General features: G+C 46.6%; 7 protein-coding genes across 13 annotated transcripts in view; 2 read left to right on the top strand and 5 right to left on the bottom strand.

Annotated features, from left to right (window-relative positions):
* LOC136200168 (caskin-2-like) overlaps positions 1-24,610 on the top strand; it is a 100,729-nt gene that overhangs the window by 47,287 nt on the left and 28,832 nt on the right. The gene's annotated exons all lie outside the window — the stretch shown is intronic.
* LOC136200238 (uncharacterized) lies at positions 279-10,330 on the bottom strand. Its single transcript, XM_065990591.1, has 15 exons — positions 9,944-10,330; positions 9,188-9,889; positions 8,413-9,140; positions 7,870-8,367; positions 7,711-7,818; positions 7,593-7,655; positions 7,421-7,510; positions 7,304-7,369; positions 7,119-7,251; positions 6,670-7,064; positions 6,487-6,620; positions 6,347-6,431; positions 6,153-6,284; positions 4,990-6,103; positions 279-4,936 (listed from the first exon to the last, which is right to left on the bottom strand). The coding sequence occupies exons 1-15, from the start codon at positions 10,284-10,286 to the stop codon at positions 2,157-2,159; spliced, it is 7,371 nt and encodes a 2,456-aa protein (XP_065846663.1). The 5' UTR covers positions 10,287-10,330; the 3' UTR covers positions 279-2,156.
* On the bottom strand, positions 10,443-13,945 carry LOC136184022 (ubiquitin carboxyl-terminal hydrolase 7-like). 2 transcript variants are annotated; one of them, XM_065970840.1, is made up of 13 exons: positions 13,751-13,945; positions 13,536-13,701; positions 13,380-13,478; positions 13,250-13,323; positions 13,127-13,191; positions 12,990-13,078; positions 12,777-12,867; positions 12,633-12,721; positions 12,501-12,582; positions 11,087-12,337; positions 11,000-11,028; positions 10,871-10,943; positions 10,443-10,825 (listed from the first exon to the last, which is right to left on the bottom strand). In XM_065970840.1, exons 1-5 carry the CDS (start codon positions 13,845-13,847, stop codon positions 13,163-13,165), a joined length of 465 nt encoding a protein of 154 aa, XP_065826912.1. In that variant the 5' UTR covers positions 13,848-13,945; the 3' UTR covers positions 10,443-10,825; positions 10,871-10,943; positions 11,000-11,028; positions 11,087-12,337; positions 12,501-12,582; positions 12,633-12,721; positions 12,777-12,867; positions 12,990-13,078; positions 13,127-13,162. The 2 variants fall into 2 exon arrangements, with proteins under 2 accessions (XP_065826912.1, XP_065826913.1); XM_065970841.1 differs by lacking the exons at positions 10,443-10,825; positions 10,871-10,943; positions 11,000-11,028 and having other exon boundaries at positions 12,329-12,440.
* LOC136183649 (uncharacterized) lies at positions 14,178-17,784 on the bottom strand. Of its 2 annotated transcripts, XM_065970363.1 has the most exons (8): positions 17,223-17,784; positions 16,718-17,165; positions 16,084-16,664; positions 15,727-16,026; positions 14,846-15,346; positions 14,724-14,791; positions 14,351-14,669; positions 14,178-14,302 (listed from the first exon to the last, which is right to left on the bottom strand). In XM_065970363.1, exons 4-8 carry the CDS (start codon positions 15,866-15,868, stop codon positions 14,283-14,285), a joined length of 1,050 nt encoding a protein of 349 aa, XP_065826435.1. In that variant the 5' UTR covers positions 15,869-16,026; positions 16,084-16,664; positions 16,718-17,165; positions 17,223-17,784; the 3' UTR covers positions 14,178-14,282. The 2 variants fall into 2 exon arrangements, with proteins under 2 accessions (XP_065826435.1, XP_065826434.1); XM_065970362.1 differs by having other exon boundaries at positions 15,727-16,664.
* Positions 17,691-18,723, top strand: LOC136183455 (uncharacterized; the record flags this gene model as incomplete). The annotated part of the gene is made up of 1 exon (XM_065970111.1): positions 17,691-18,723. A coding segment is annotated over one exon (861 nt), but the record flags the coding sequence as incomplete, so codon positions are not given.
* Positions 19,148-21,400, bottom strand: LOC136183648 (protein O-linked-mannose beta-1,2-N-acetylglucosaminyltransferase 1-like). Its single transcript, XM_065970361.1, has one exon. It carries the CDS (start codon positions 21,311-21,313, stop codon positions 19,289-19,291), a length of 2,025 nt encoding a protein of 674 aa, XP_065826433.1. The 5' UTR covers positions 21,314-21,400; the 3' UTR covers positions 19,148-19,288.
* Positions 21,476-24,531, bottom strand: LOC136183650 (uncharacterized). 3 transcript variants are annotated; one of them, XM_065970364.1, is made up of 13 exons: positions 24,024-24,531; positions 23,682-23,960; positions 23,549-23,628; positions 23,449-23,498; positions 23,166-23,392; positions 23,065-23,114; positions 22,939-23,009; positions 22,722-22,881; positions 22,623-22,667; positions 22,453-22,568; positions 22,304-22,398; positions 21,764-22,249; positions 21,476-21,706 (listed from the first exon to the last, which is right to left on the bottom strand). In XM_065970364.1, the coding sequence occupies exons 4-8, from the start codon at positions 23,476-23,478 to the stop codon at positions 22,813-22,815; spliced, it is 447 nt and encodes a 148-aa protein (XP_065826436.1). In that variant the 5' UTR covers positions 23,479-23,498; positions 23,549-23,628; positions 23,682-23,960; positions 24,024-24,531; the 3' UTR covers positions 21,476-21,706; positions 21,764-22,249; positions 22,304-22,398; positions 22,453-22,568; positions 22,623-22,667; positions 22,722-22,812. The 3 variants fall into 3 exon arrangements, with proteins under 3 accessions (XP_065826436.1, XP_065826438.1, XP_065826437.1); XM_065970366.1 differs by having other exon boundaries at positions 22,310-22,398; XM_065970365.1 differs by having other exon boundaries at positions 23,682-23,957.

Here is a 24,610-nt window from a genome sequence, read left to right as displayed (position 1 = left end):
TCAGAAATTTCTCTTCTTCAATCGAATACCAGCTAAGAATATACTGTGTGAAATCTTGCAAATCCTCCATGTCGTCAATGACTTCCTTTTGAGAATCGATGTGCCTCTCATCAACCACTTGGTCTTCCAGAGGCAGCGGTCTTGATTCGTCTAACAGATATAGATATACATTAGCAGCATTAAAAATAATAAGTACTACTATACCTATGACGTGCTGAGGTTTTCTTTTTACATCCTCTTTGTGCTCTAAACTATTGACTACCTTAGAAAAAGCTTCTTTCGCTGCTACAGCCTAAAAAGATTGCCAGATACAATAACAAATGTTTGAATTGGTGGAATACGTTGTACAGTATTTAATTGCAAAACCTTATTTTTGACATTGATATCACATTTTTCTAGAAACTAGCAGTTGTACAAATGGAAGATGACTTTCTTGACAAGCCCTCATGAGAGTCGTCCAGCCACCCTACACCCAAATGCTTCCCAAATTTAATCTCTTTTTTTCAATTGTTAAATACATTGTTTTGCTCATTGACATCAACACCGCAATGTTAAATAAAATATTCAGCAACACCCGTTTGAGCGTTAATAGAAGTGGCATAGAATGCTGTGATGCCAGTCTACAAAAATGTTGCGAGCAAGTGTTTGTTACCGTAACCTATTACACACGGAACCTTATTCCTGATTAATATTGCATTTTTTGGAAACGAGTAGTTGCACAGTGGAAAGACGACCTTCTTGAGAAGCAAACATTAGCGAGGTCCAGCCACTCTGCATCCCAAATGATGTAATTAGGTTTAATTCAGTTGCCTTTTACTTTATCTTGTTCATTGACATTGACACAACAGTGATCAATAAGATATTCAGCAACAGCCACTTGACCAAAAAAGACGCAATCGTCATTGTGAACTTCACGTTACATCCTTCAGTGATGGCAATCTGATCACGTGTCACATTCATCAAACGAGTAATATTATAATAAAAGTTTTCTTTTACTGTCCTAAATGACTCAAATGTTGTCTTAGGCAAACGCAGAAATATAGAGCAGAACTTCTCCACAAAAACACTTGTGGTCTTAGGTTTTTCCGCACACTTCAATGATGTTGACATGTTGTTCCTGAGTCTGCTTTACTATGAAACGTACCCACTCTACTAATGTCCCTTTTTGTTGTTCGTACGTTTCCTTCAGCTTCTCGTTATTATCAATAAAAACCGAAACGTATTTGGTCGCAAATGGCGTTAGTGCCACTTCAGCAGGCAGAAATTCACCAGTAATACCTAGAAGGTTTTGACCAACTACATCTTCTGACGAATTCGGCGCTACCCCCAGCGCTGTCGATTCTGAGGCTCTCTTTGTTGACGGAGAAACGAGCATGACTGAAAACGTACATCTACAAATTAGCCACGCGTTGGGCTTTCTTCGATCTCACCTCCCTTCTCAAATGGCGCCAACTCAGCTGCTGGCAACGGTGAGATTTCAACAGCTCATGCCCGCCGCTAAATTGCTTCAGAACGTTCAAAAACGCTGAAATATCTGTCGAATTTCTTAGTATGTTCAGGATCTGCCTAGCGGCTTCATTAGGCCTTCTTGTCTGCGATTTCACGGCGGACGTTATCCAGATTCACTAAGAAGCAGGCTCTTTGCCACGAGCCGGTCGACAAAACTTCCTCCAATAAGAAGCTTACTAAGAGCGACTACCGCTTTATCATAAACAGGAACAATTCGCTCGGCCGGAAAGGTACTCATTCTGATCCAAGTGGGGCGTAGACCTATCCATCAAAACGCTTCGTGTTAATGCTGCCAATTTTCGTTTCCGAGAAGAGAGCGAAAGAAAACGAGGAGAAAGGCAAGCGAGAAGCGTGCTAGGCGCAGAGCCTCCCACCCGACCCAGATTATGAATCGACTTTTTGCACAACAAGTGGCGTCACCGACAAGTGAAATACAGAAAAGATTTCTTTATGCGACTCTGGTGAAAAACAATGTCTGTGTATGTACCTCTTTCCCGAACAGCGCTGTGTCAAGCTTGAATTTTTGTCATTCATTTTTGTAACTTCAACACAATTTTGAAGGTGATCGGCACCACATACATCTATGAGTTTGACTGAATAAATCAGTTGCTCCGTCTTCTCATGGTAAATCCTCCTCTAGCTTATACTTATTTCGTTGAACTTCTCGGGCGAGAAATTCTATTCTCAGGAGCAGAATCTATACTAAAAGAGATGTGATCAACAGGCACAGACACAGACCATCGTCTAAAACGATCGGTTTTCCGGAAGTCGTCGTGATCGGTTTTCCGGAAGTCGTCGTCGTCGTGATCGGTTTTCGGGAAGTCGTCGTCGTCGTCGTCGTCGTCACTAGCTTCAGCTATACGACTCTGAGAAAAACTCGTCCAGTTTATACTCTTCGTAAAATCAGTTGTTGGTTCCGCCGACGGCGTCGGCAAATCGACGCTCGAGACCGTCGCCGTCTGATCCAGCGTAACGGACAACGGAAACCGACACCTTCCTAAATCAGGAGACTTGGCCGAGTAGTAGCAGGCTCTTACTAGACACCGATAGCGACAGCAGAATTCATTGTAAAACAGAGAGACCTCGTTCGCTTTAGGGACTACACCTGATCCAGCGCCGACGTTCAATACTGGAGACAACATCTGTTCCGAAACTGTCGGGCTAAAACGTACGCTTCGCAGACGCTCCTCAAAACGAGACGCTTTATCCTCCATCCCAGCGACTCTCGCCGCGATGCGACGGTACGCCAGCAATTCGACGTAGACACCGTCGGTACAGTTAAGCGCGTCTGCCACATCCGTTGCTATCTCAAACTTCTCGAGTGCGGGGACGAATTGCCTTTGGTTGTAATGCAGCTTTCCCAAAGTGAAACCAATAAAAAAACGTATGAAACCGGACGAGACGGCCAGCGCCTTCTCCATGTGACGAACACCCGCTTCCTTTTCACCGGTCAAGTACAATAAGACTCCCTCTGTGTAGCTCACCAAAAACGGCGCGACGATTTCCACCTTGAGTCTCTCCTGCATCCGTTTGACTTCATTCAAGTGATTCATAGCGGATTCGTACTGTCCAGACAGACCCTTCAATTCGGCGATGCTCATCTCTATTTCAACCGCGTACGGGTGAATTCCGTGAACGAGGCTCTGTAGGTTTGATCGACGAAAGTTCGAATCGTCTTGACTGCGCTGCCCTAGACGTAGTTTACAGATGAGTCGAGCCTTTTCGTAGTAGTCCAACGCCTCCACACGAAATTTCAAATGCGCGTACGTGGCGCCCAATGCCTGCAGTACAGACACGCGACACTCGTTATCCAACTGCGGATTTTGATCGTGAAGTTCTTTCGCCTTCTGAAGATTCACGAGCGCAACGACGAGATTGCCCTTGGATCGATGAGCGTTTCCCAGTGTGGCGTAGCACGACGCCAAGGCGAGTGTATGCGCGTCCTCCGCACTATCCTTGAAGACCCTTTTCGGCTCGTCCAATTCTTCGATTGCGTCGTCGGCGCGTCCTACACGAACGTAGGCATCGGCCAATAGAATGTGAAGTTGAGCTTTCACGGTCGCCTGCTTTCTTCCGAAGGCCAGATCAATGCACTTCTTATACAAGGTAATTAATTCGTCGTAGGTGAGTCGAAATTTCAGAAAGTATTTCAGACGAAGTATGGCGTCCATATAGGACTCGTGTAAGACACCTGGTACGGGCGAGCAGACGAACACGCTCTTGTAGTTGTGTTCATCAATGTCATATTTGTTCAGCGCTTGTTCAGCGCATTCGAAAAACTGACCACTCAATTGCTTCAACCTCTTGATGTAGTGCATATAATAGCCAATTTTCGTTTCGTGATAGTGGTCAGTATATCGAGTCTTTGCCAAGTGACTAAGATACGATTTGAGTAGGGGATTCAGTTGGAATCGGTCATTGCCCAGTCGCTGCAGAAGACTTTGATCAGCCATAAAACTGACTATTCTCTCGTCGCTGAGAACCGCCTTGACAGCGTTCGCGCTAAAGTCGCCCGGAAAGACGGAAAGACCCGTTGCTATGGCAATTCTCTCGTCGTCGTCGTCGCCGCCTAGAGCGCGCTGCAAGCAATCCCAAAACAAATAATCGACTCGATCTCGCTGCGCTACGGGCTTCGTGAGAAACTGCTCGAGCGCGAGCCAAACCGAATTTTTCTTTCTCATCATGGCGATTTTTCGAACGAGTTTCATCGCCGACGTCACGTGGGAATTGACGAGCTCGACGAAATGATCGAGAAGCATGGGATGACCGCACGAATATTTCGCTAGACTATCGGCTTGACTCGCGCGAATTTCCGACCGAATCTGCCGCTCGAGAAATTGCGCCGCGTCGCTCGCCTCGAGCGGACCGACGTCGAAAACGACGTCGTCGAATCGATTCTGATAGAGTCGCGTTCGCGACGTCACGAGAATTTTGAGAATTATTCGTCGCGCTTGGAGCGCGTCGGCGAGAAAGTCGACGAATTCGCTCGTCTTCGTCTCGATTAGTCGATCGCATCCGTCGAGTATGAGCGCGACTCGTTCGCCGTCGCGAGACGCTTTGACCAGAGCGCGTTGCGGAGAAACCGACGAGAGATCGAGGCCGAGAGCGTCGACGATTCGTTCGCCGAGCGCATGCGCCGATTCGCAATCGGTCGCGTCTCCGTAGACGACGCGCCAATTGCGATCGTACGCCATGTGGCCGAATGCCTTGGCGACGACGCTCTTTCCGATGCCGGGAAGACCGTAGAGAAAAGCGAGAGGAGCCGAATAGGCGGCGTTTCTCGCGCCCGCGACTCGCATTCCTCGCGTTTTCGTCTCGAGCCATTCGATCAAATCGAACGAGATTCGATTGCGATCGCAGAGCGTAGGAAGGAGCGGCACGTTGCTGCGATCCATGCTGAGCGAGCGTTGCCGAAATTCCGGTTCATCTAGATAACAAACAGGAAGGTCATGCTTCCCCCACCCCCCACGAAAAACAAACCTGTCAGTTGACTTATGAGGTGTCCGCACAGCGCTTCGAACCGCTTCGAACCGGTCGCATCATCGTCGATTTCGAGCGAACGAAGCGTGGCGATGAACGGCATCGTCGCCTTGAAGCGTTTCGCGTCGACGCGACCGATAAGTACGGGTACGGGGCGAATGAATTCCTTCTCCTCGCTTCGCTGCCGATCGAGCAGCGAATCAAACTCGAGCCGATGATCGAACGAACGAAGCGACTCGTTCGAAACGAGAACGACGGCGAGACGCGCGGCGGCGAGATTCGTTTGAATCGACGCGATCGTTGACTGTCCCCAGACGATCGATTCCTTGTCGTAGCCGTAGAACACCTTGATGCCCGGGTGATCTTTTTTCAGGGCGTGGTAGAGATCGGACGCCGCCTGCGTGTCCGCGCGCCCGTGGCATATGTAAACGTCCGTGTCCCGATCTCTTCTTAGATCTACATCGCCTAGTGGCGTGTCCAAACCTAGTATCGTGCCCGGACTTCTTTCGTCCAAGACTTTCATCGTCATCGAAACCATTTCTTTCATAAATTCCAAACACTCCTTTTCCGAGTGAACGGGACCGCGCGCAAATATGTCAATCTTGGTTCCTTCTTGCAATTCGATAAGTCCTTCGATTTTGAAATTAGTCAGTCGCTTCTGCAAAACCATTCCATCTTTCCAGATCATTGGACATGGATCGAGAGACACAACCGATCGCGTCTGAAGAAAAGGAATCGTTCCTGGAGCGATTATGTCAGTACTGTCTCTGCATTGAAGGCGACGATGTACAACCATGTTCTTTTTCACTTCCCACATAACGTCTCGGCGTCTTTCCTCTATAAGAGCTGGGAATTGGAATACGTTCTCTTTGTCTAGCACTGGATAACACAATTCAAGTGCGCAAAGTATTTTCATTATTTCTTCAATTGAAATGTGCTGTTTCACGTTAAATTGTTGAAGTGCATCATTGATTTGATCAAGGCTCATTGATCCGTTCAGGTTGTCCATACCTTTCATGTAAATAGGGAAGTCATTAGACGACATGAGAGGACCAATAACATTGTGGCGCAGCCAAGACGGGTTCAAGATGACGTACTTGTCAAGTGCAATAATCTATAAAGCATAGACGTAAAAGGAGTCGTAGAAAAAACAAATAACTCACCTCTCCCATCTCATCTAGGAACTGAACGAGGGAAATCAGTGTGTCCTTTGGTAGACCTCTGAAAATATTCCAATCAATAAGAAGACAAAAGAAGTTTGTTTGAAGAAGGAGATGACAGCTTGTTGCTTTTATCTAGAGTAAAGTACGCATCAATATGTTGCAGTCTGACAATTACGTGAATAAATACAGTGTACCGCTTCTCTGGAAAGGTCCAACTCGTTCAGTATTTCATGTTCTTCAACGACTTCCAAAAACGTTTTCTTTTCGTCTTTTTTAACTCTAGGTTTACAAGATTAGAAATACCACTGTAAGAGCGGCATGACAATGAACGCACTCAATAAAGTGAGGAAGACGATTCGCGTTTTTCAGGGCAATCAAAGGATCTGATGAGTCCACTACAATGTCACGCAATTCAGGAAGTAACGACGACTGCACTTCTTCAGCAATTTTAGGAACGTTCATTGCACTCTAAGTATAAACTCTGCCGTAACTCACGTAAGCCTCACGCCTATCAAACCTCAATGCATTTCTCTTTCAATCGACCAATGTGTTCCCGGAGATTCTGCATCGTCTTTGATTTGCTCTCACGACAGTCCAGAGCAAACGTTCTTTTATACAGGCTGAAACAGTTTGAAAATTTAGCCTTCAATGAATTAAGGAGGCGTTTCATCAAGTATCGACCATCTGTCTTGTCTCCTCTGCTTCCAATTAATATTACATTATTTTTGCTTGAGGATCCGATGCTACATTTCGTTAGAGACAGCCAGTACGATGACCAGAATTGTATCTCTTTTTCTGATTCGGTTAAGTCAACGACGAGAAGATAGAGCGTGTTTGACTCCGACAAGAAAAGACTGTGCGCTTTGTGAAAATTTGAGTGACCCGAGAAATCGCAAAATACCACTTCGCCAGCTGTAAAAAGATCCGGATTTGTGGACTAGTTAACGCGAATTTTTCTCTCTGAACCTTTCGCTTGCATGCGTTGTAACGACTTTGTTAAGGTCGTCTTTCCTACTCCTTTATTGCCGATTAGACATACTTTAATTTTTGAAGGCTTTGTTATTCCCAATTCGAGCAATTTTGAATACTTGCTCTTGTTCTAAACACGAATTTAAAAACGACATCAATTAATTAAAGAATCGTGCTCTTACCAAAGCGTCTCGTAATGTCTTCCTTCGCTCTCCCATTGCATACTCATACTGAGGAATCTTTTCGTCCTAAAACATTTGCTTTAAGCAGACAACAAGTTTCAACAAATGCATTCGGACTTTATCATGACTTTCTCCCTTCTCAACTAAGAAGTTGTAGTACTTCTGAATTTCTGTGGACCACTCCCTTTTTGCACACATTTTCGTTATCTGTCCCACATGCATGCACGAAGCAAACATTAGGTGAGGTGAGGAGAGAAGAGAGGAGACTTTTCCTAAATGCGCATCTTACCTTTTGCAGCGTTGCTTCTGTCGCTTTTAAAAGTACTTTTAACGTCGATTTTGCTCTCAGCGGCTGCATGCAAGATATGCTGCGTATTGCAGGAATGGTATTAATTAAGCGGACTTACCCGTATCTGTTGCAGCCTTGCCAGTAACTCACTGGTTCTGATATTTCGCACCGGCACCAGGTTTGGTATTGTCTGTGAGTACATCATTTTCTCAGGTAAACATTTTATCTGTGAATATTAGTATTCAATTAAATAACATGAAAATTTTAAGCAGAATACTTTGCTGTTGGTCTCCTGAATATACTTCTCCGATTCGTCCAGCTGCGAGAAGCAAGTTGTTGCGCTTCTCCTTCTCATCTTACATGCCTCCAAAGCTGAGCGTAAAGTATTAATTCTTTCTTGAGCTTCTAGCAAATTTATAGAACGTTCCGTGAGATTAGACTCAAGCTGAAAGTAGCTGCCGCGCAGCGTGACTTTCTTGGTTTCCTGATGCAATTGGAGGAGTCTGTGAGGCATAAAGTATTCTCTATTTCGCGCTGCTATACGTAAGCAATGTTCTGTTCGCTTCGCTCCCGCAGCAAGTAGTTGGTTAGCAAAATAGAGCTCCTCTTTCTCTGTAGCATAAAGCAAGCACTCGTCTTTCCACTGCTGATTGTCAGAAAACGCTCTAAGTAAGCTCTGAAGAACGTACTCGATGTTCGGTATCATAGGATCGCAGAGACACTTGAACTGCTCCTTGCCCGGCAAGGCAAGAATATCATTAACAGCCAAAAGCACCTTAGAAACACATATCATTTGTGCAACTACGTGTACTAGTCTTACCCTGCTTTTAGTTTCATCGTCCAATGCTGGGAGCGCGTGATTAACAGCAGCCTTATACTTCGCTCTTTTCTGCTCCGATGAAACTTTAATTGTCAAAACAGGCAAATCTCCAAAGACAAACTCCAACGATGTCGCATCTCCAGCCAGGCGCTTTGACAACGCTTTTGCCAAGTATTGACTTGACAAAGGATTAAGAATAGATAGCAACAAGTTCAGTGCATCTTTTCCAGTCATTTGAAGAAGCAATGTGCCCGTTTTGAAACCATCTTCTGGCAGCCATACTTTCGCAGGCAAAAACTGCTCTAACGTTCTTCGTACGCAATTAAGATCTGTCAGTTGATCAGGGCCCTGCTTTGATACAACCAGAGTTTGTACTAGCATGAAATCCTTGATAACTAGTACTCTTTTTGCTCTAAAAAAACGGCTAAAACGGCTCACAATTTCAATTCTGTTTTCCGAAATTTGTAGCCATTTCATTAGTCCCACAGTAAGGTCTCGACGAAATCCTTCGTGAATGCAAATAGCCAATTCAACAGCCACATGATAGTCTGCTGCCATGCAACTGTCTCTGCTTGGGCGTCGTCTGAGCAATTTTTGAATATACTTTCGCCACTGACAATAGGAAGCACAAGCTACAGCATAGTCGTACTCTGAACTACTTATTGCACCGGAGGTATACAGGCGATCTAAGAACGCAGGAGTGACTTCTGGTTGGCAGTCGCCTATGCCTAAAGACACATCATCGTTTGAAAAGAAAATAATTGCAGTGACCTACCAATTTGTTCTGGTACAGAATATTTCGTCCTTGCTAGAAGAGCCAGCGGAAATGGTTCAAGACCAGGTATTTGAATTTCGGCCAGGCTGTCCAATTCAAGTAGATACGTGAAGTTGTTGGGATTTGACAGGCTGCAAATCAGCTGAATCAGGCCTTCTCCCGGTACTGTAAAGTTGACGTTGCAGCTTCCTTCAGTGATGACGATCTGATCACACGTCACCTTCATCAGACGAGTAATATATTGATAAAAGTTCTCTTTTTCAGTCTTAAATGACTCAACAGTTGTCTTAGGCAAACGCAGCAATACAGAACAGGACTTTTCCACAAAAACACTTGTGGTCATAGGTTTCTCCGCATACTTCAAATTTGGCACAAAAATAGCAATGACGTTAACATGTTGCTTCTGAATCAGCTCCACGATGAGACGTACGCAATCTATTAATTGCCGTTTTTGTTTTTTGTACGTTTTCTTCAGCCTCTTGCTATCATCAATAAAAACCCAAACGTCTTTGGTTGCAGATGGCTTTAGCGCCACTTCAGCAGACAGAGGTTCACTTGTGGAGATGACACCTAGAAGGCTTTGACCGACTGAACTCTGCTGAAAAACAGAACCGACATCTTCTGATGAATCTAGCGCTACCCTCAGCGCTGTCGATTCCGAGGCTCTCTTTGTTGTAGACGGAGAAACGGCAGTGGACATGACTGCATAAAAACATACGTGTACAAATTAGCCACGCTTTCGCCTTTCGATCTCACCTCTCTTTTCAAATGGCGCCGACTCAGCTTCTGGCAACGGCGAGACTTCTTCGCCCAATAGTTTCAACAGCTCATGCCCGCCGCTAAATTGCTTCAGAACGTCCAAAAACGCTGACATCTTTTCATCTGTCGCCTTTCTTAGCATGTTCAGAATCTGCCTAGCAGCTTCATCAGGCCTCTTGTCTGCGATTTGACGGCGCAGATCATTCTCAAGATCAGTTGGCACTAGCTTCTTTGGCACGAGCCAGTCAACAAAGCTTCCTCCTCCATCAAGAAGGTTGCTAAGAGCGATTACCGCTTCGACGTAAACAGGAACAATGCGTTCGGCCGGAGAGGTACTCATCGTAGCTCTGTGTCGTGCGTGCGAAGTACAGATTATCTAACCTGGCACCAAAACGCTTTGTGGCAATTTTCGTTTCCGAGCAGAGAACGAAGGAAAACGAGGAGAAAGGATCTGGAGAAAGGCAAGCGTCGAGAGTGCTCCGACCCGGATAAGGTGTAAATCAAACTATGACTCATATCATACTAAGGCGACATTACATGTTGTACAACGGGAACGAACATGCACAATCGATTACTAGTGCACTATTGACAGCAAAATTCTTTTTGCTTCTCCTCCTTTTTCAATGTCATCTAGAGCGCTGATCAGCTTTCCTATTGTGGCCGTGTCGCCTAGTTTATAGGTCCACTTTTTCACCAAAAGGAAAAACTTCATATGAAGCCTCATTTCTTTGCAATCCATGCAAAATTGACGTCCTTCAGAATGCCTCCAGCCGAACGCCATGGCCAGTTCAACTAATTCATCATCGTTTTCAACTATTGACCTTTTCAAAGCGTTAATGTGTTTCTCCTCAACTATTCGATTCTCAAAAAAAGATGTACCTACGACAAAGATGAGCAAAAAGGTATTTGATTTGATGACATTACGATCAGATAAATGAGACGTCACAGCGATTGCTTGTGCCGTGTAGTCGTCTCCTGAACGCGAGACCGGATCTTCCTAAACTCGGTTGTCAACCATCAAAATTGGAAGCCTCTGATAAATTTTAGCACTACCCCCAGCGCTGTTGATTCCGAGGCTTTCTCTGTTGCAGACATACATGTACAAATTTATTAGCCACGTTTTCGCTTTTTCGATCTCACCTCTCTTTTCAAATGGCGCCGACTCAGTTTCTGGCAACGGTGACACTTCTTCGCCCAACAGTTTCAAGAGTTCATGCCCACCGTCAAATTGCTTCAGAACATCCAAAAACGTTAACATCTTCTCATCTGTCCCTTTTCTTAGTATGTTCAGGATCTGCCTAGCGGCTTCATCAGGCCTCTTGTTTGCGATTTGACGGCGGAGATCATTCTCAAGATCAATAGGTAGCAGCAGGCTCTTTGCCACGAGCCGGTCGACAAAGCTTCCTCCAATAAGAAGCGTACTAAGAGCGACTACCGCTTTATCGTAAACAGGAACAATTCGCTTGGCCGGAGAGGTACTCATTCTGATCCAAGTGGGGCGTAGACCTATCCGGGACGTGCTTTTCTTTCTGGGATACTGTAATGCGTGTATTCATTTTTGGACTGGGATACTGCGGTATTCGCATCGCCAAGCACTTTTCAGAGCACGTGACGTCAATTGCAGGAACGTGCAGGTCACCAGAACGTGCAGACGAACTGCCCATAGAAACGCACGTATTCGACGCGCCGACGACACCCTTGCGCGACATCGAGCCTCGTCTCAAAGACGTCACTCACCTCCTGACAACCATCGGTCCGCTCGACGACGGAAGCGATCCCGTTCTCGCCTCGCATCGCGACGCTCTACTCGCCGCGCCCAATTTACAGTGGATCGGCTATTTGTCGGCAACTTCCGTGTATGGAAACGCCGACGGAGCTTGGGTGGACGAATCCTCGCCGCTTCGTCCGTCCGGGAATCGAGGTCGACGCCGAGTTGCCGTTGAACAGAAGTGGATCGAGTTGGGCGTCGAGAAAAATGTCCCGGTGCACGTGTTTCGCCTGGGAAGCATATATGGCGAGGGGAGGAGTTTCTTGGATTCCGTAGAATCGGGTCGGACGAAGAACAGAATATCTAAACCTGGTCACGTTTTCAATCGGATTCACGTTGATGATATTGTGAGTGTGGTCATCGCTTCGATGAATAATCCATCGAAGTCAAATCCTGCTGTTTATAATGTGGTGGATGAAGTGCCAATGAGTAGTCAAGAGGTACTGGAGCACGTTTGCAAACTGCTAGGAAAAGACGATTTGCCACTTATTGACTGGGAAGACGATAATGTAGCATGGATGAAAGCGTGGTACATGGACAACAGACGCGTCAGCAACGAAAAAGTGAAAAGAGAGCTTGGAGTAGAGCTGAAGTATCCCACAGTCATAGAAGGATTGACTGCACTGTCGAAACAGAAAACATGAAATATTAGATAGTAGCATTTTACTCACACCTTGTTCCATGCATCTCAAAAATGACCAGTAAACATGCTTGACCATACTACGCCTAACGTAATTTTTGACTATCTCGTTGCGGGGGCGGTAGGGGCATGCGTCTGGGACTCACTTCTCACTCTCTCTTGTTTAAGGAATCCCACGTGTCCCATCCAAACGAACAGGTCAGCTTTTTCGTTGCAACCGGTTTAACGCTTCGAAAACGAAATATGGTCAAAGTAAAACAAAAAAACGCTCGTTCTACTTGAACTGAAGCTCATAAAAAACTCTCTGCATTGCAAAAGCCATGCTCCTCTCGTGATTATCCATTTCCGACGGAATAAGATAGACCGCCTAGAAATTCGTTAATTAAATCACCTTGCATCCAACGAATTGATGACAGAAAAACCTTCCGCAATTTTGTCGTGAAAAACAGTGTTTGAAGTAGAGAGCTCATGTAGCACGTGGCGCCCTGATTCGTCAAATGTTTGGAGTCCCAGCTATACAAAACGAGAACCCCCGGTGTTACAGTGAAACAAAAGCAGATCAGAAAAGAGTAAGACCCACATGATATCCCATAAAAGTAAAGAATGAGTGCTCCTAATTATCTCTACATAATTACTTGATGCCGTGCGGAGCGTCGGCGACAATACGAGCTTGAATCTGCAAAGTGCCGTCGCGGAGATAGCCTTGGTCGGGATTCATCATGTCCTATGAGCATATTTGTATCACCTTTTACTCCCTCCTCCTCTTCCTCACCTCCCACGACACAAAGCTGGGAAAACCCCAATCGTTTTATTTTGCGCAAAAGGTGTGTTCAATTCCTAGGAAGAAATCCAAGGTCATACATCATACTTCATTTCTTAGGTCTACTAGCTATACGTCGTGAAAACGGCTCTTGATTCTCGAGGTGACGTTCAAGCGAGAATTCGACAACAGCGTGACAATACCACGTGCTAGAGAAACATCTCGGTGTCTTTTTTATTTTCCTCGAGCCCGTCGGCACAAAAACCTCGGAACGATGTCCTCAACTTCAGTTGGATAGCACTGGAGAAATATTCCCAACGACTTCGTCCTGGAGTGCGATCGTCTCGGCATCAACATGAGTCTCCTGAAAAAAGACATAATCAGAAAACGGGTTTTCAGGAAGTTTCATTTACATATGTACCAAGGCAGACTTCTGATCCATACGATTTCACTGTGAAGCGTGTCTTCGTCGAGAATATCGACGTCACCGACGCTAACTGCCAACGAACCTTCGCCCTTTAGGCGATTTTCCTCTTCGCTTTCCTCATCCATTCGTTCGACGTCTTCTTCGCGAGGAAGAGCCGCCTCTTTCATTCGAAGGGATGAGAGAAGAAGACTTTATATAGTGCTTTTTACCTTGCTGGTCGTTGTCGACTTCCATTTGCTCGACTTCGGGCGCTGAATGGTTTCGAAATTCGGAGAAGTCTTCTTTCTGTCGTTCTTTGGCTCTCATTGATTCTTTCTGCTGCCAGCTTCTGATTTTGACACCAAAACGCTTCGTGTTAATGCTGCCAATTTTCGTTTCCGAGAAGAGAACGAAGGAAAACGAGGAGAAAGGCCAGCGAGTAGCGTGCTAGGCGTCGAGCCCCCGACCCGGATAACGATTAGAACAAATTTTCTCGTGAAAAAAATGAACTTTAAAATTAATTTTAAAATTAACTTTACCGTACCATATTTTATTAATTCTCCTTTTTAGATGCACGTCCACGCCCCAGGCCCCAGGATATATCACCGCTTGCACGAAAGGGACGCCGACTAGAACTATTTCTGCTCAAATCTCTCCTACACGTGCAATATTTCGGTTTTCTTGCATCACACTGCATCAGTACACAAATCACAGAAAAAATATTGCTGTAGCGTCAAATATGTAGTTCAAACATGAATCTCTTCAGTTGTAGTAGTCAGGACCTTTAAAAAAAGATTCCAAAGAAATCAATGAGTGAATATCAGGCTAACCTGGAACATGTGATACAAAATCCAATTTGTATGTTGAGGAGAACTTCGAGTTGCCGTCCTTGTCAAAGACATCAACAGCAACTGCTGCTCCCAGTCTTGTTTTGCCCTGGACTACAGCAAAATCCGTCGCCTGAGAGTAGCCAAGCTGACCTTCCCGCGCTGTGAACACGTCCTTTATATGTTGAGACTTGAACGTGACCGGATGCGAGAGGGCCCATTGACAGTCCCCTTGACTTGGCCGAACACACACCGAGTCGAACTCGGAAACTTTAACAGTAACCCTTCTGTTGAATTTCATTGAACCTCTCTCGTTGATGTCCTGCAAAAATAACACGTTCACGTTTAATTTAATGAAAGTGCATTCGCGTTTTACAATGTTGATGCCAACAGTGCCTGGATGGGAGCATGATAGATAGACTTCGCCCTGACACTCAGTCCGTGCTAAACACATGAAATCAGCGGTTCGGCTCAGTAACTAGGAATTCATTTACGTACACGTCGTAACTCCGACTGCACTAGACATAGACTTCGGCAAAAAGAAAAGAAGGCTGGCAGGGAAGGAACTGCTATGCTCGGTGACGCAGATTCGGCAAAACGACATCATCTGCATGTCGATGTAGAATTTGTTGAATGATATGTTCATCGTCTCGCTTTCACACCGAGGATGGTCCTCAGCAACGTGACCGATGAACTCATAGGGACCGACATCTTTGGCATAGCATATAGCCACTTTCGATGCGTGGTGAGAGACTCTTAGAAGCGCCGATTGGGAGAAGGCCATGAGATGTGGTCTCAATTCGATGATGGTTGACTTCTCGGAACCGTCACAACTTGATAGGATTGAAATAACGATTGACGTTTTGGCCTTCAAGGCTCCCGGAAGAATGGATAAAACGATAGCGTCAGCGTCAGCGAATATCCTTCCTCCACTTTCATCGAAAGATTTCTCGGCAGAAAAAATCTTCTTGTATTTCCGCTCTTCTATCGATTGGCAAACTAAAGGAAAATAAACATTAGCATGAAGTGTACATTTGCTATTATTGTAACGGGAGTTAGAGGGTTGGCATAATGCGTGGGCAAATGGGCGTGAAAGGGGCGGAACCATCCCAGATTCTAAACGGAGCATCCGGGACGAGCGAGGGAGGTATCCATGGATCGAGTACGTCATTATACGCTACATGAATTTCTGCTTCCACGCCCCTGACCACACCCACGTTGCTAGCTTAGACACGTGTTCGTAACCCTCTAAAGGGGCCCCCGCCTCTTTTGGAGAGTCTGCCCATAAGAGATGGCCTCAAATGCAGCTTTGAGCATATGCACGCAGATTCTTTGGCTTAACATCGTTACATTGTTATGCGCTCGGTTCTCCGGCTTACTTTTTGAGTACTTCTCCTCTTCGACGTGTCGTTCGAGCGAACCAAAAGATGCGACGGACTCGCGAGACGATGCCAGCGACGGCGCTAGCGACGATGCCAGCGAAGATACGGGGGAATCGCCTGTGCTACCCAACGACGACATTGACAGCTTAATTTGAAATAACCGTCATAGATCTGCTGTCCGGAACGTACTCGATCCGAGCCTTCGATCGCGAGTTCTGCGTCTGCGCAAAAACCACGCCACTGCGAATGAATGTGTGTCGCCACACATCCGCACTCGGCTCCTTATTGGCTGGCCCGCTAACCCCGCCTCCCTAGCGCACGTCGTCTGAGATTAAAAATACTACAGTACTATACCTATCACGTGCTGAGGTTTTCTTTTACATCCTCTTTGTGCTCTAAACTATTGACTACTGTACCTTATAAAGCTGCTACAGCCTAGAAAGATTGCCAGATACAATAACAAATGTTTGAATTGGTGGAATACCGGTACGTTGTACAGTATTTAATTAATTGCAAAACCTTATTTTTGACATTGATATCACATTTTTCTAGAAACTAGCAGTTGTACAAATGGAAGATGACTTTCGTGACAAGCCCTCATGAGCGTCGTCCAGCCACTCTGCATCCAAATGCTTCCTCTCTATTTTCAATTGTTAAATACATTGCTTTGCTCATTGACATCAACACCGCAATGTTCAATAATAACTTAGCAACACCCGTTTACGCGCGGGCTTAAAATTACAGATCGGAGTACTGCTTTTTTAATTGCTGTATTGACTGTACACATTGATAAAAACATCAGCACTGAATCATCTCGTCATGACCCACCGCGTTAGACGAGACCAAAAATCGCTTCACTTCCCTTCTCTCCCACCTTACCTTTCCTCAATTTCAACTAAGCCAACCCGGTTGAATTTTTGGGAAACAGATTTTGCCTACACGTACAAAGACTTATAAATTACAAAATACCCTTGTTACGGAAAATTACTAATAGTTTCGAGAGCGTCTTTAGGCCAAGGCCTATCTCTCCTCAATAGACTACAGCACTTTTTAACAAAACTTTCTAGCACAGAAAGCTTGGGATTTCGAAGAAGAGGAGTGGCAAAATCTGCTGATGTTGTAGAAGTTAGTGAATCCATCTCATCTGGTTCTTTAGGCAGTTTAAAATCGGCGGGAGGTACCCCAAGGCCAAGACAAGCCATTCTCTCAAAGCCCTCTGAATCTAAAGTAGACATTAATTTGACATAATATACTCTCCTTAGACTCCACATTTCCCAGACAATAACTCCCAAGCTGAACATGTCTGCTGATGCATCTACAAGAGATTGACGTACAACTTCCGGAGCTAGGTAAGGGACGGAGGTGTGCAATGGAATTTCATTCCAGTTGGGAACTTCCACTATAGGCAAGACTTTCAAATGTCCTTCTTCTGTTACCTGTGAAACATTAAATTAATGAGTCACTTAATTGATCTGAGGAACTTGAGCTTATACCATAACGTCATTAGGATTCAAAGCTAACAAAGTCTTTTCCCTTGAGTGCAAGTAGATCAGAGCCTCCAGTAACTGCTGAACAAACTTTTGAGTTATCTCAAATCTCTCCAATTCATCAGAACAGGAAAACGAAGGAGACTCAAAGTTTCGACAGGTCACGCCCACCGTCAAATTGCTTCAGAACGTCCAAAAACTCTATCATGGTTTCATCTGACGACTTTCTTAGCATGTTCAGGATCTGCCTAGCGGCTTCATCAGGCCTCTCGTTTCTGATTTGACGGCAGAGACGTTATCCTCGAGATAACTAAGCAGCAGGCTCTTTGTCACGAGCCGGTCAACAAAGCTTCCTCCAATACTAAGAGCGACTACCGCTTGATCGTAAACAGGAACAATTCGCTTGGCCGGAGAGGTACTGTACTCATTCCAAGTTATCCGGGAACAGCGACGTGTTGTTTCTTTCGGGCATAATGCGTGTATTCATTTTTGGACTGGGATACTGCGGTATTCGCATCGCCAAGCACTTATCAGAGCACGCAACGTCGATTGTGCAGGTCACCAGAACGCGCAGACGAACTGCCCATAGAAAAGCACGTATTCGACGCGCCGGCAACACCCTTGCGCGACATCGAGCCTCATCTCAAAGACGTCACTCACCTCCTGACGACCATCTGTCCGCTCGACGACGGAAGCGATCCTGTTCTCGCCTCGCATCGCGACGCCCTACTGGCCGCGCCCAATTTGCAGTGGATCGGCTATTTGTCGTCAACGTCCGTGTATGGAAACGCCGACGGAGCTTGGGTGGACGAATCCTCGCCGCTTCGTCCGCCCGGGAATCGAGGTCAACGCCGAGTTGCCGTTGAACAGAAGTGGATCGAGTTGGGCGTCGAGAAAAATGTCCCGGTGCACGTGTTTCGCCTGGGATCCGTATATGGCGAGGGTAAAGGTCCCCTGCAATTGGTACAATCGGGTCGGATGAAGTACAGAATATCTAAACCTGGACACGTGGTTATTTGGATTCATATTGATGATATTGTGAGTGTGGTCGTCGCTTCAATGAAAAATCCGTCGACGTCAAATCCTGCTATTTATAATGTGGTTGATGACGTGCCAATGAGTAGTCAAGAGGTACTGGAGCACGTTTGCAAACTGCTAGGAAAAGACGAATTGCCACTTATTGACTGGGAAGACGATCGTGTAGCATGGATAAAAGCGTGGTACATGGAAAACAAACGCGTCAGCAACGAAAAAATGAAAAGAGGGCTTGGAGTAGAGCTGAAGTATCCCACAGCCATCGAAGGATTGACTGCACTGTCGAAACAGAAAACATGAAATATTAGATTGTAGCCGGTCCGTGCACCTTTCTGATTTTCGTATTTCTTATCAGTATTTACTGTTTGGTACTCTGTGTTTCGTATTTCGTATTTTTACATCGTATTTTGTATTTCGTATTTTACCAGTATACGGACCCTTTTACTCACCTTGTTCCATGCATCTCAAAAATGACCAGTAAACATGCTTGACCGTACTACGCCTAACGTAATTTTTGACTATCTCGTTGCGGGGGCGGCAGGGGCATGCGTCTGGGACTCACTTCTCACTCTCTCTTGTTTATGGCTACCCCCGGTGCATCTAAGCTCAAGCGTCGGCCGCAAAGTGCAATGACGGCGTCCGAGATGGATCGGCTCGTTGATCGGCTGTCGAGACCGAAAGAGCGACCGCGATCGCCTGGACTCTATCACAAAGTAGACCAAGTGGTCGGCGGCGGAAAGAAGCGAAGGAGTTCGGACGTGCAGGAAATCGTCGAGCGTCTCGCAACGACCAATGCGGGAAAAGTACCGGACTCGAAGCGAACGGGCGCAAACGAGAAATCGGGAATCATGAACAGCTACGCTTGGACGGGCTGGTGACGTGACAACTGAGGAACAAACACACGTGCAACATTTAACCCCACCTCTTGAATTATTGACGCCGCGTGTCTAAATATTGGTACCTTTTATCCTTTATGTGTTGTATGGTATACCGTAAAAACTTTCTTCCTCATAAATATCTAATGCCCTACACCCGCATTACTTTTTTTTCTCCTTCTTTTCGCGTTCGAGCAAGATAGGAGTTACGTCGGCGGGCTTGTATTGCTGCGCGTACGGCGAATGCGGCGTACCGACGACGAGCACGTGATTCCCCTTGAGAAAAAATCGCCACAAGCCGCGATGAAATCCGCGCGCGTCCAAATCCCACAATCGAAAGCACTTGGCCACTTCCATCCACGTCGCATAGTCCGTCTCGCCGTTCATGACGATAAACATGACGTAGACCTGATCGCGCGTCTCCGGCACGAAATCCTCGTCGCACGGCTTCTTCGTGTGATCGAGCAGGCGAGCCGAGTTGAGCAGACCGCGCAGAATCTCCTCGTAGCCGTCCTTCGTCATGTGATCCAAATCGCGAAAGACGACGTCCGTGTCGACGTTGAGCGAGTGCTTCTTGAAGTAGGCCTCCTGGAAGTACGAATTCATATTGAGACCCGTTTCGCCGAAGTGATACGTTCGCGAGACGTCGGGCACGATGCATTCGCGTCCTTTGCGCATCTGAGGCAGGCGCATCCACATGTCCCAGTCCCATAGTTTATCCGGCGTCGGCCACTGGGGCTCGAGCTCGTTCTTGTAGAGCCGTCGCGAGAGCATCCAACCCAAGCCGGGCATCGTTTCGACGCGATAGAGCAGCGACGAGTCCATCGCCGAATGATCGTAGCCCAAGTCGTTCCACGCCGATATGCAATAGAGGGACGCGTCCTTTTCCAATAAAGGCATCGTTGCACTGAAGTAGGCGAAAAAGTCGACGCTGACGTCGAGATCTTCCTCGATGATAATACCATAGTCGGCTTTTGGATAGAGATCGAATAGAGCCGTTAGACTCGCCTTGTAGTGCTGAGCGATGCGTCCGTTCTTCTCGCTCTGCGGCATGTGCTGGACGCCGCGCACGCCGAAGAGACGAGCGAGCGCGGCGGGCTGCTCGTTGAAACCGTCGATGAAAATCGTCACCATGGAAGCGTCCGGCGCGCCGCGCGCCGCGAACAACGATCTCAACATTCGATAGAGATAGAACGGACGATTGCTCGCAATAATGGCTATCGGAACGCCGTGTAACCTATTGCCAGGCAACGGAGCATCGCTCGAAACAATAATCGGCGACGGATGATCGCAATCGCACAAACTTCCGTATCCCTCGTATTTCTCACAGAACTCGCGTCGACGCGAATTCTCCTCGTCATTCGGCCAACGACGGCACCCGGCTTCGGCGAGCGGCACGAGCGGCACCGCCGCATCGACGCGCGCCGGCGCGCCCCACTCGCTCACCGACGCACTCTTACTGATCGCCTCGCCGTACGGCGGAGCGGCGGAACCGCCCCCGCGCTTCCGCGCGACGAACGCCCACATGTCTCGCCAGGCGAGCGCGCGCGCGTGCCGACTGCCCAAGCGCGCGAGCAAGTCGCGCGCCGGCTGTTTGAGCGAAAACGACGCCTCGTCCTTGACGACGAAACAGAGCAGACGACCGTCGGCGACCATGTTGACGAAGAGCGCCATCGCTTCGTCGCCCTTTTCGGCGTACGTATCGAAATGACGCGACGCCATGACGCTGCCCGTCGCCTCGTTCAGAACGACGACGTGCATCCCGCGATCGACGTCGTCGCCGCTCGCGTCGAGAACGATCGTTCCGTCGACGGACACCGTCGCCGATTCGCGACTCGATACGAGCGATATTTGAATGCGTTTCGTCGTCGTCGACGACGATTTCGCTACTACCTCTGGGTTTTTTGTCTCGTGGAGTGGGCGTGTCGGTTCTCCATTCAGTCGTTCGACGTCGGCGCTGCGAAGGCGACGGCTCGCGTCGTAGATGAAGACGACGTTGACGACGAGCGTGAAGAGTAGGACGACGACGAGAAACGATTGGCAGAGGCGCGTTCGCAGCGACGGGGATTTGCGGTGGCCGTTCGTCGACGGGCGGCCCAAGTCGATCGCGATCGACTTCGGCGTGGCGAGAAGACGTCGAGGCACGTAGGGTGAAGCGTTCGGATTGGGTTTCCAGCTTTGACTCATGGCCAATCGGAAGCTGGACGGAGACTAACGTTAGGACGGCGGCGTCAACCACTAAATTCCATGAGACTGATCTTGTTGCGAATTGTTCTTTGGTGTGTAACGCACGTTAACGTCCTGTTTTCTTTTTGTGGCAGCATATCTATGGTTGCAGCATAGATAAAATAATTTTTTATCTATTTATTTATGGTGGCGGCAGACGTTAGGCTGAGTTAACAATAATTTATACTTCAAACGAAGAGAAAATGAAAGCTGAGCATATAAAGCCTTTTTCAGCAAGCTTTTGCTTGCTGAGGTAGTCTATGCACAATCTAATAACAATAAAAAATAAGTAAAAAATCACAACATTGATAAATAAAAATATGCTTCAGTTGGTTGCTCCATTGATGTTCATTTCTAAAAGAAGAGTAGCACTGATACCTTGCTCTAAGCACATATCCAAAATTTTCTTACCAAAATATTTGCCTTCCCAAGCTGCCGTCATTGCCATTGCCAATGCCAAAGCCGCCGCCGTCCCTGTCGTGGTTGCCGTCTTCGTCGCTCAAATTCGCCGCGCTTCTCCCATCCAAGCTTCTGGGCTCGCCATTTTTGATAATTGAACCCAAAAAAACAAAACATTATAGAGACGCTATACGTAAGGCGGATTTATAGTTATAAGGACCAATTTATATAATTTACGCAGAATTTAATTAATATAATATAGTAATTTAACCCCGTGGACTCTACCTTCTTTCCTTCTACCTAACTACCTTTCTACCTTATCTATCCTAGTGTTCACTAGCTTCCTATCTGCCTAGCTTGTTCTCCCTTTAAATTATTAATTTTATTTATTTATTTATTTAAAGTTTTTTTATTTGGCCCTTATTTCTAAAGCTTGTAAAAGATCATACCTGAAATTTTTAAGACGACGTTAACTTTCTTCTTTCTGTGACTTTTTAACTAGAACAAACGGCTTCATATAGTATACGCCAATGCTAATCCAAGAACAGATACTTGTACGATTGAGGGAGCTGGCGTTTTGCTTGCAGCCATCCGTTGTAGCCATCTCCTTGATTGATCCATCGATGATCTTTGGGAGGTATTGGCAACTACAATAATAGTATCTAATAAGTGTGGGGAAAATGGCTTATTTTTTTTCTTACCTGGCAAATGACGGCTTTGTCAAATATTTTGACGTGGCATGAAAAGGAAGGCCTTCCAACCATCGCAGTTCCATTTGTATCGGGGAACTGAAACTTGCAAGGTTTAGTTTTTTATCCTATATGCAAAATTCATTGGGTTAGCCAAAAGACAAAATATACCAATCCCTTACTCCATATCTTGGAAGAGCAGCCATTGCTCTTCTGGAGTATTAATCCTATAGACAATAAAGGTACATACGTACTTGCTTAGCCAAAGGTAGAATACTTACTTCCTTGCGTCACAAGATGGCAAGAACAACCGGCCATTGGCTTCAACTGGCCGTTGCTCTCGAGATGAATTCGACGCCTGCTTGGCTTACGTCAGAGGTGCGCCGCCGGCCGCGATTGGTGGACGCCATTCACTGTAAGCGCGGCCCAATTATTCATCCCCTAAAAATCATTGATTTATAATAAGGAGAATTCTAGCAAAAGGTCTACAGTACTTACTTCGCAGCGTGGAAAGAATGCCACGCAGCCGTTTCTATCAGGACTGGCTCTGTCACACGCAAACACTTTATCTAGGGGCGAACAGTATGACAGAGTCATAAAAACTAATTACTCTTGAGTACGTACCTGGGTTTGCTGTATGACAGGCGTGGCCATCAGTGGGCTCAAGAACCTCACTAAGCAAAATAAATTAATAATTATTAATGGGTTAACGTTTTTCCAATTACCTGATGAACCATTGCACAAAATTCTCTGCCTTCCTGTTGCAGTCGCCCCACCGCTGCACGAAATTCGTTTTCTTCTTCCTGTCATAGTCGTCCACGCCGAACTTCTTGGCCACGTACCCTGGCTCTGTGTCCGTGTATGTCCCATTGCGCCCCAATTCACAGCCTGGTAAGAACTCCGTGCAACGGTTCTTACCAGGACTGGCTTCTGCCGTACGCAAACACGTTATCTACAGGCGAACAGTGTGAAAGAGTCGTAAAACAACTAACTACTCTCAGCACTAACCTGGGTTTGCTGTATGACAGCCTTGGCCATCAGTGGGCTCAAGAACCACACTAAGAAAAAATTAAATAATCGAATAGGTTAACAGTTTTTATAATAATACCTGATTAACCGTCGCACAAATTCCTTTGTCTTTGTCCCGCTGTACGCCCACGTCCACCCACGTCGAATTTCTCTTGGAATCTAAAGCAGCAAAAAATTAAATACGCCAAGGGTTTACCATTTTCTATGATTACTTGATTGGCGATTGCTGTAGGAAATTTTTTTGTTCTCTTCGTTCGTAGTCGGACGTCCACGCCGGTCTTCATCTTAGCCCCGTACCCAGGCTCTGTCTTTGTTCCGTAAAGGAGATAGACCCTGGGTACGGGGCTATAGACCCTTTATCCTGTTGTAGTCGTCCACGCCGATCTTCTTTGGTAGCCCCGCACCCAGGCTCTGTCTTTGTTCCATTAAGGAGACAGACCCTGGGTGCGGGGCTAGGATCGTTGTTTCGGTCGTAGTCTCTTCACACCCTACTACAGAGCAGAATGAAGACATTCGATGTTTTAATTACAACTACTTAATTAATAATTTGAAACCTCAAAATTTTCTGACGTCTTCTGCTGCACCGTGCAGCGTTTAAAAATACTAGAATAGACCGGGGAAAGGGTTTGGGCCGTGCTCAAGAGCTACCAGCTCCCACCGGGGAAAGACCCACGCCGTATCGCACTGCGACGTTCCACCGGGAAATTACCTGCACCCAACTGTAGCGTGCTGAAAAACTATCGCTTCCCACCAGGGAATAGAAAACAAACCCACCGCATCGTACCGTTAACGTTCCGCCAGGGAAGGGAATGGCTGCAGAACGCGCACCGGGAAAGGGAGTCGGTGCACCGACACCGTACCGCCGGGAATAAACCCCTAAAACCATGTGCAACAAACCCGCCCTACTGTGACCAATATCTACCGGGAGGGAAAGGTTGTATCATCCCCGTTAATTTATTATCGCCGCCAAGATTAAAATACTAGAGGTAAATACTAAACCCCGTATCAGCTATTGGGAAGCATACCGTGCTTCCCTACTTACAGGTCGAGACTGCTTATACTGAGCTCTCCTTCCCTCCCCTCCTTCCGTCCTCCCCCCTCCTCCCCCCTCCCCTACTTTTTCCCCGTCCCCAACCCCTCC

Source organism: Oscarella lobularis, chromosome 2 (genome assembly GCF_947507565.1).
Source record: "Oscarella lobularis chromosome 2, ooOscLobu1.1, whole genome shotgun sequence".
NCBI lineage: Eukaryota > Metazoa > Porifera > Homoscleromorpha > Homosclerophorida > Oscarellidae > Oscarella > Oscarella lobularis.
The sequence above is the reverse complement of the archived record's forward strand: the minus strand, read 5'-3'. Positions and strand labels throughout refer to the sequence as shown.

What these genes read in the sequence shown, in the direction of transcription:
- LOC136183648 (XM_065970361.1), bottom strand. Translation starts at nt 21,313, where the DNA reads ATGAGTCAAAGCTGGAAACCCAATCCGAACGCTTCACCCTACGTGCCT.
- LOC136183649 (XM_065970362.1), bottom strand. Translation starts at nt 15,868, where the DNA reads ATGTCGTCGTTGGGTAGCACAGGCGATTCCCCCGTATCTTCGCTGGCA. An exon ending in AGAGGAGAAGTACTCAAAAA is followed by an intron (nt 15,347 to 15,726) that starts GTAAGCCGGAGA and finishes ATTTTCCTTTAG; the next exon opens with TTTGCCAATCGATAGAAGAG. An exon ending in TTTTGTATCACATGTTCCAG is followed by an intron (nt 14,303 to 14,350) that starts GTTAGCCTGATA and finishes CTTTTTTTAAAG; the next exon opens with GTCCTGACTACTACAACTGA.
- LOC136184022 (XM_065970840.1), bottom strand. Translation starts at nt 13,847, where the DNA reads ATGAGAGCCAAAGAACGACAGAAAGAAGACTTCTCCGAATTTCGAAAC. An exon ending in TGGATCAGAAGTCTGCCTTG is followed by an intron (nt 13,479 to 13,535) that starts GTACATATGTAA and finishes GTCTTTTTTCAG; the next exon opens with GAGACTCATGTTGATGCCGA. An exon ending in GTTGAGGACATCGTTCCGAG is followed by an intron (nt 13,324 to 13,379) that starts GTTTTTGTGCCG and finishes ATGTTTCTCTAG; the next exon opens with CACGTGGTATTGTCACGCTG.
- LOC136200238 (XM_065990591.1), bottom strand. Translation starts at nt 10,286, where the DNA reads ATGAGTACCTCTCCGGCCGAACGCATTGTTCCTGTTTACGTCGAAGCG. An exon ending in TTCTGTACCAGAACAAATTG is followed by an intron (nt 9,141 to 9,187) that starts GTAGGTCACTGC and finishes ATGTGTCTTTAG; the next exon opens with GCATAGGCGACTGCCAACCA. An exon ending in ACAACGCATGCAAGCGAAAG is followed by an intron (nt 7,065 to 7,118) that starts GTTCAGAGAGAA and finishes ATCTTTTTACAG; the next exon opens with CTGGCGAAGTGGTATTTTGC.
- LOC136183650 (XM_065970364.1), bottom strand. Translation starts at nt 23,478, where the DNA reads ATGGCCAAGGCTGTCATACAGCAAACCCAG. An exon ending in CTGTCATACAGCAAACCCAG is followed by an intron (nt 23,393 to 23,448) that starts GTTAGTGCTGAG and finishes GTTCGCCTGTAG; the next exon opens with ATAACGTGTTTGCGTACGGC. An exon ending in TTTGTGCAATGGTTCATCAG is followed by an intron (nt 23,115 to 23,165) that starts GTAATTGGAAAA and finishes TATTTTGCTTAG; the next exon opens with TGAGGTTCTTGAGCCCACTG.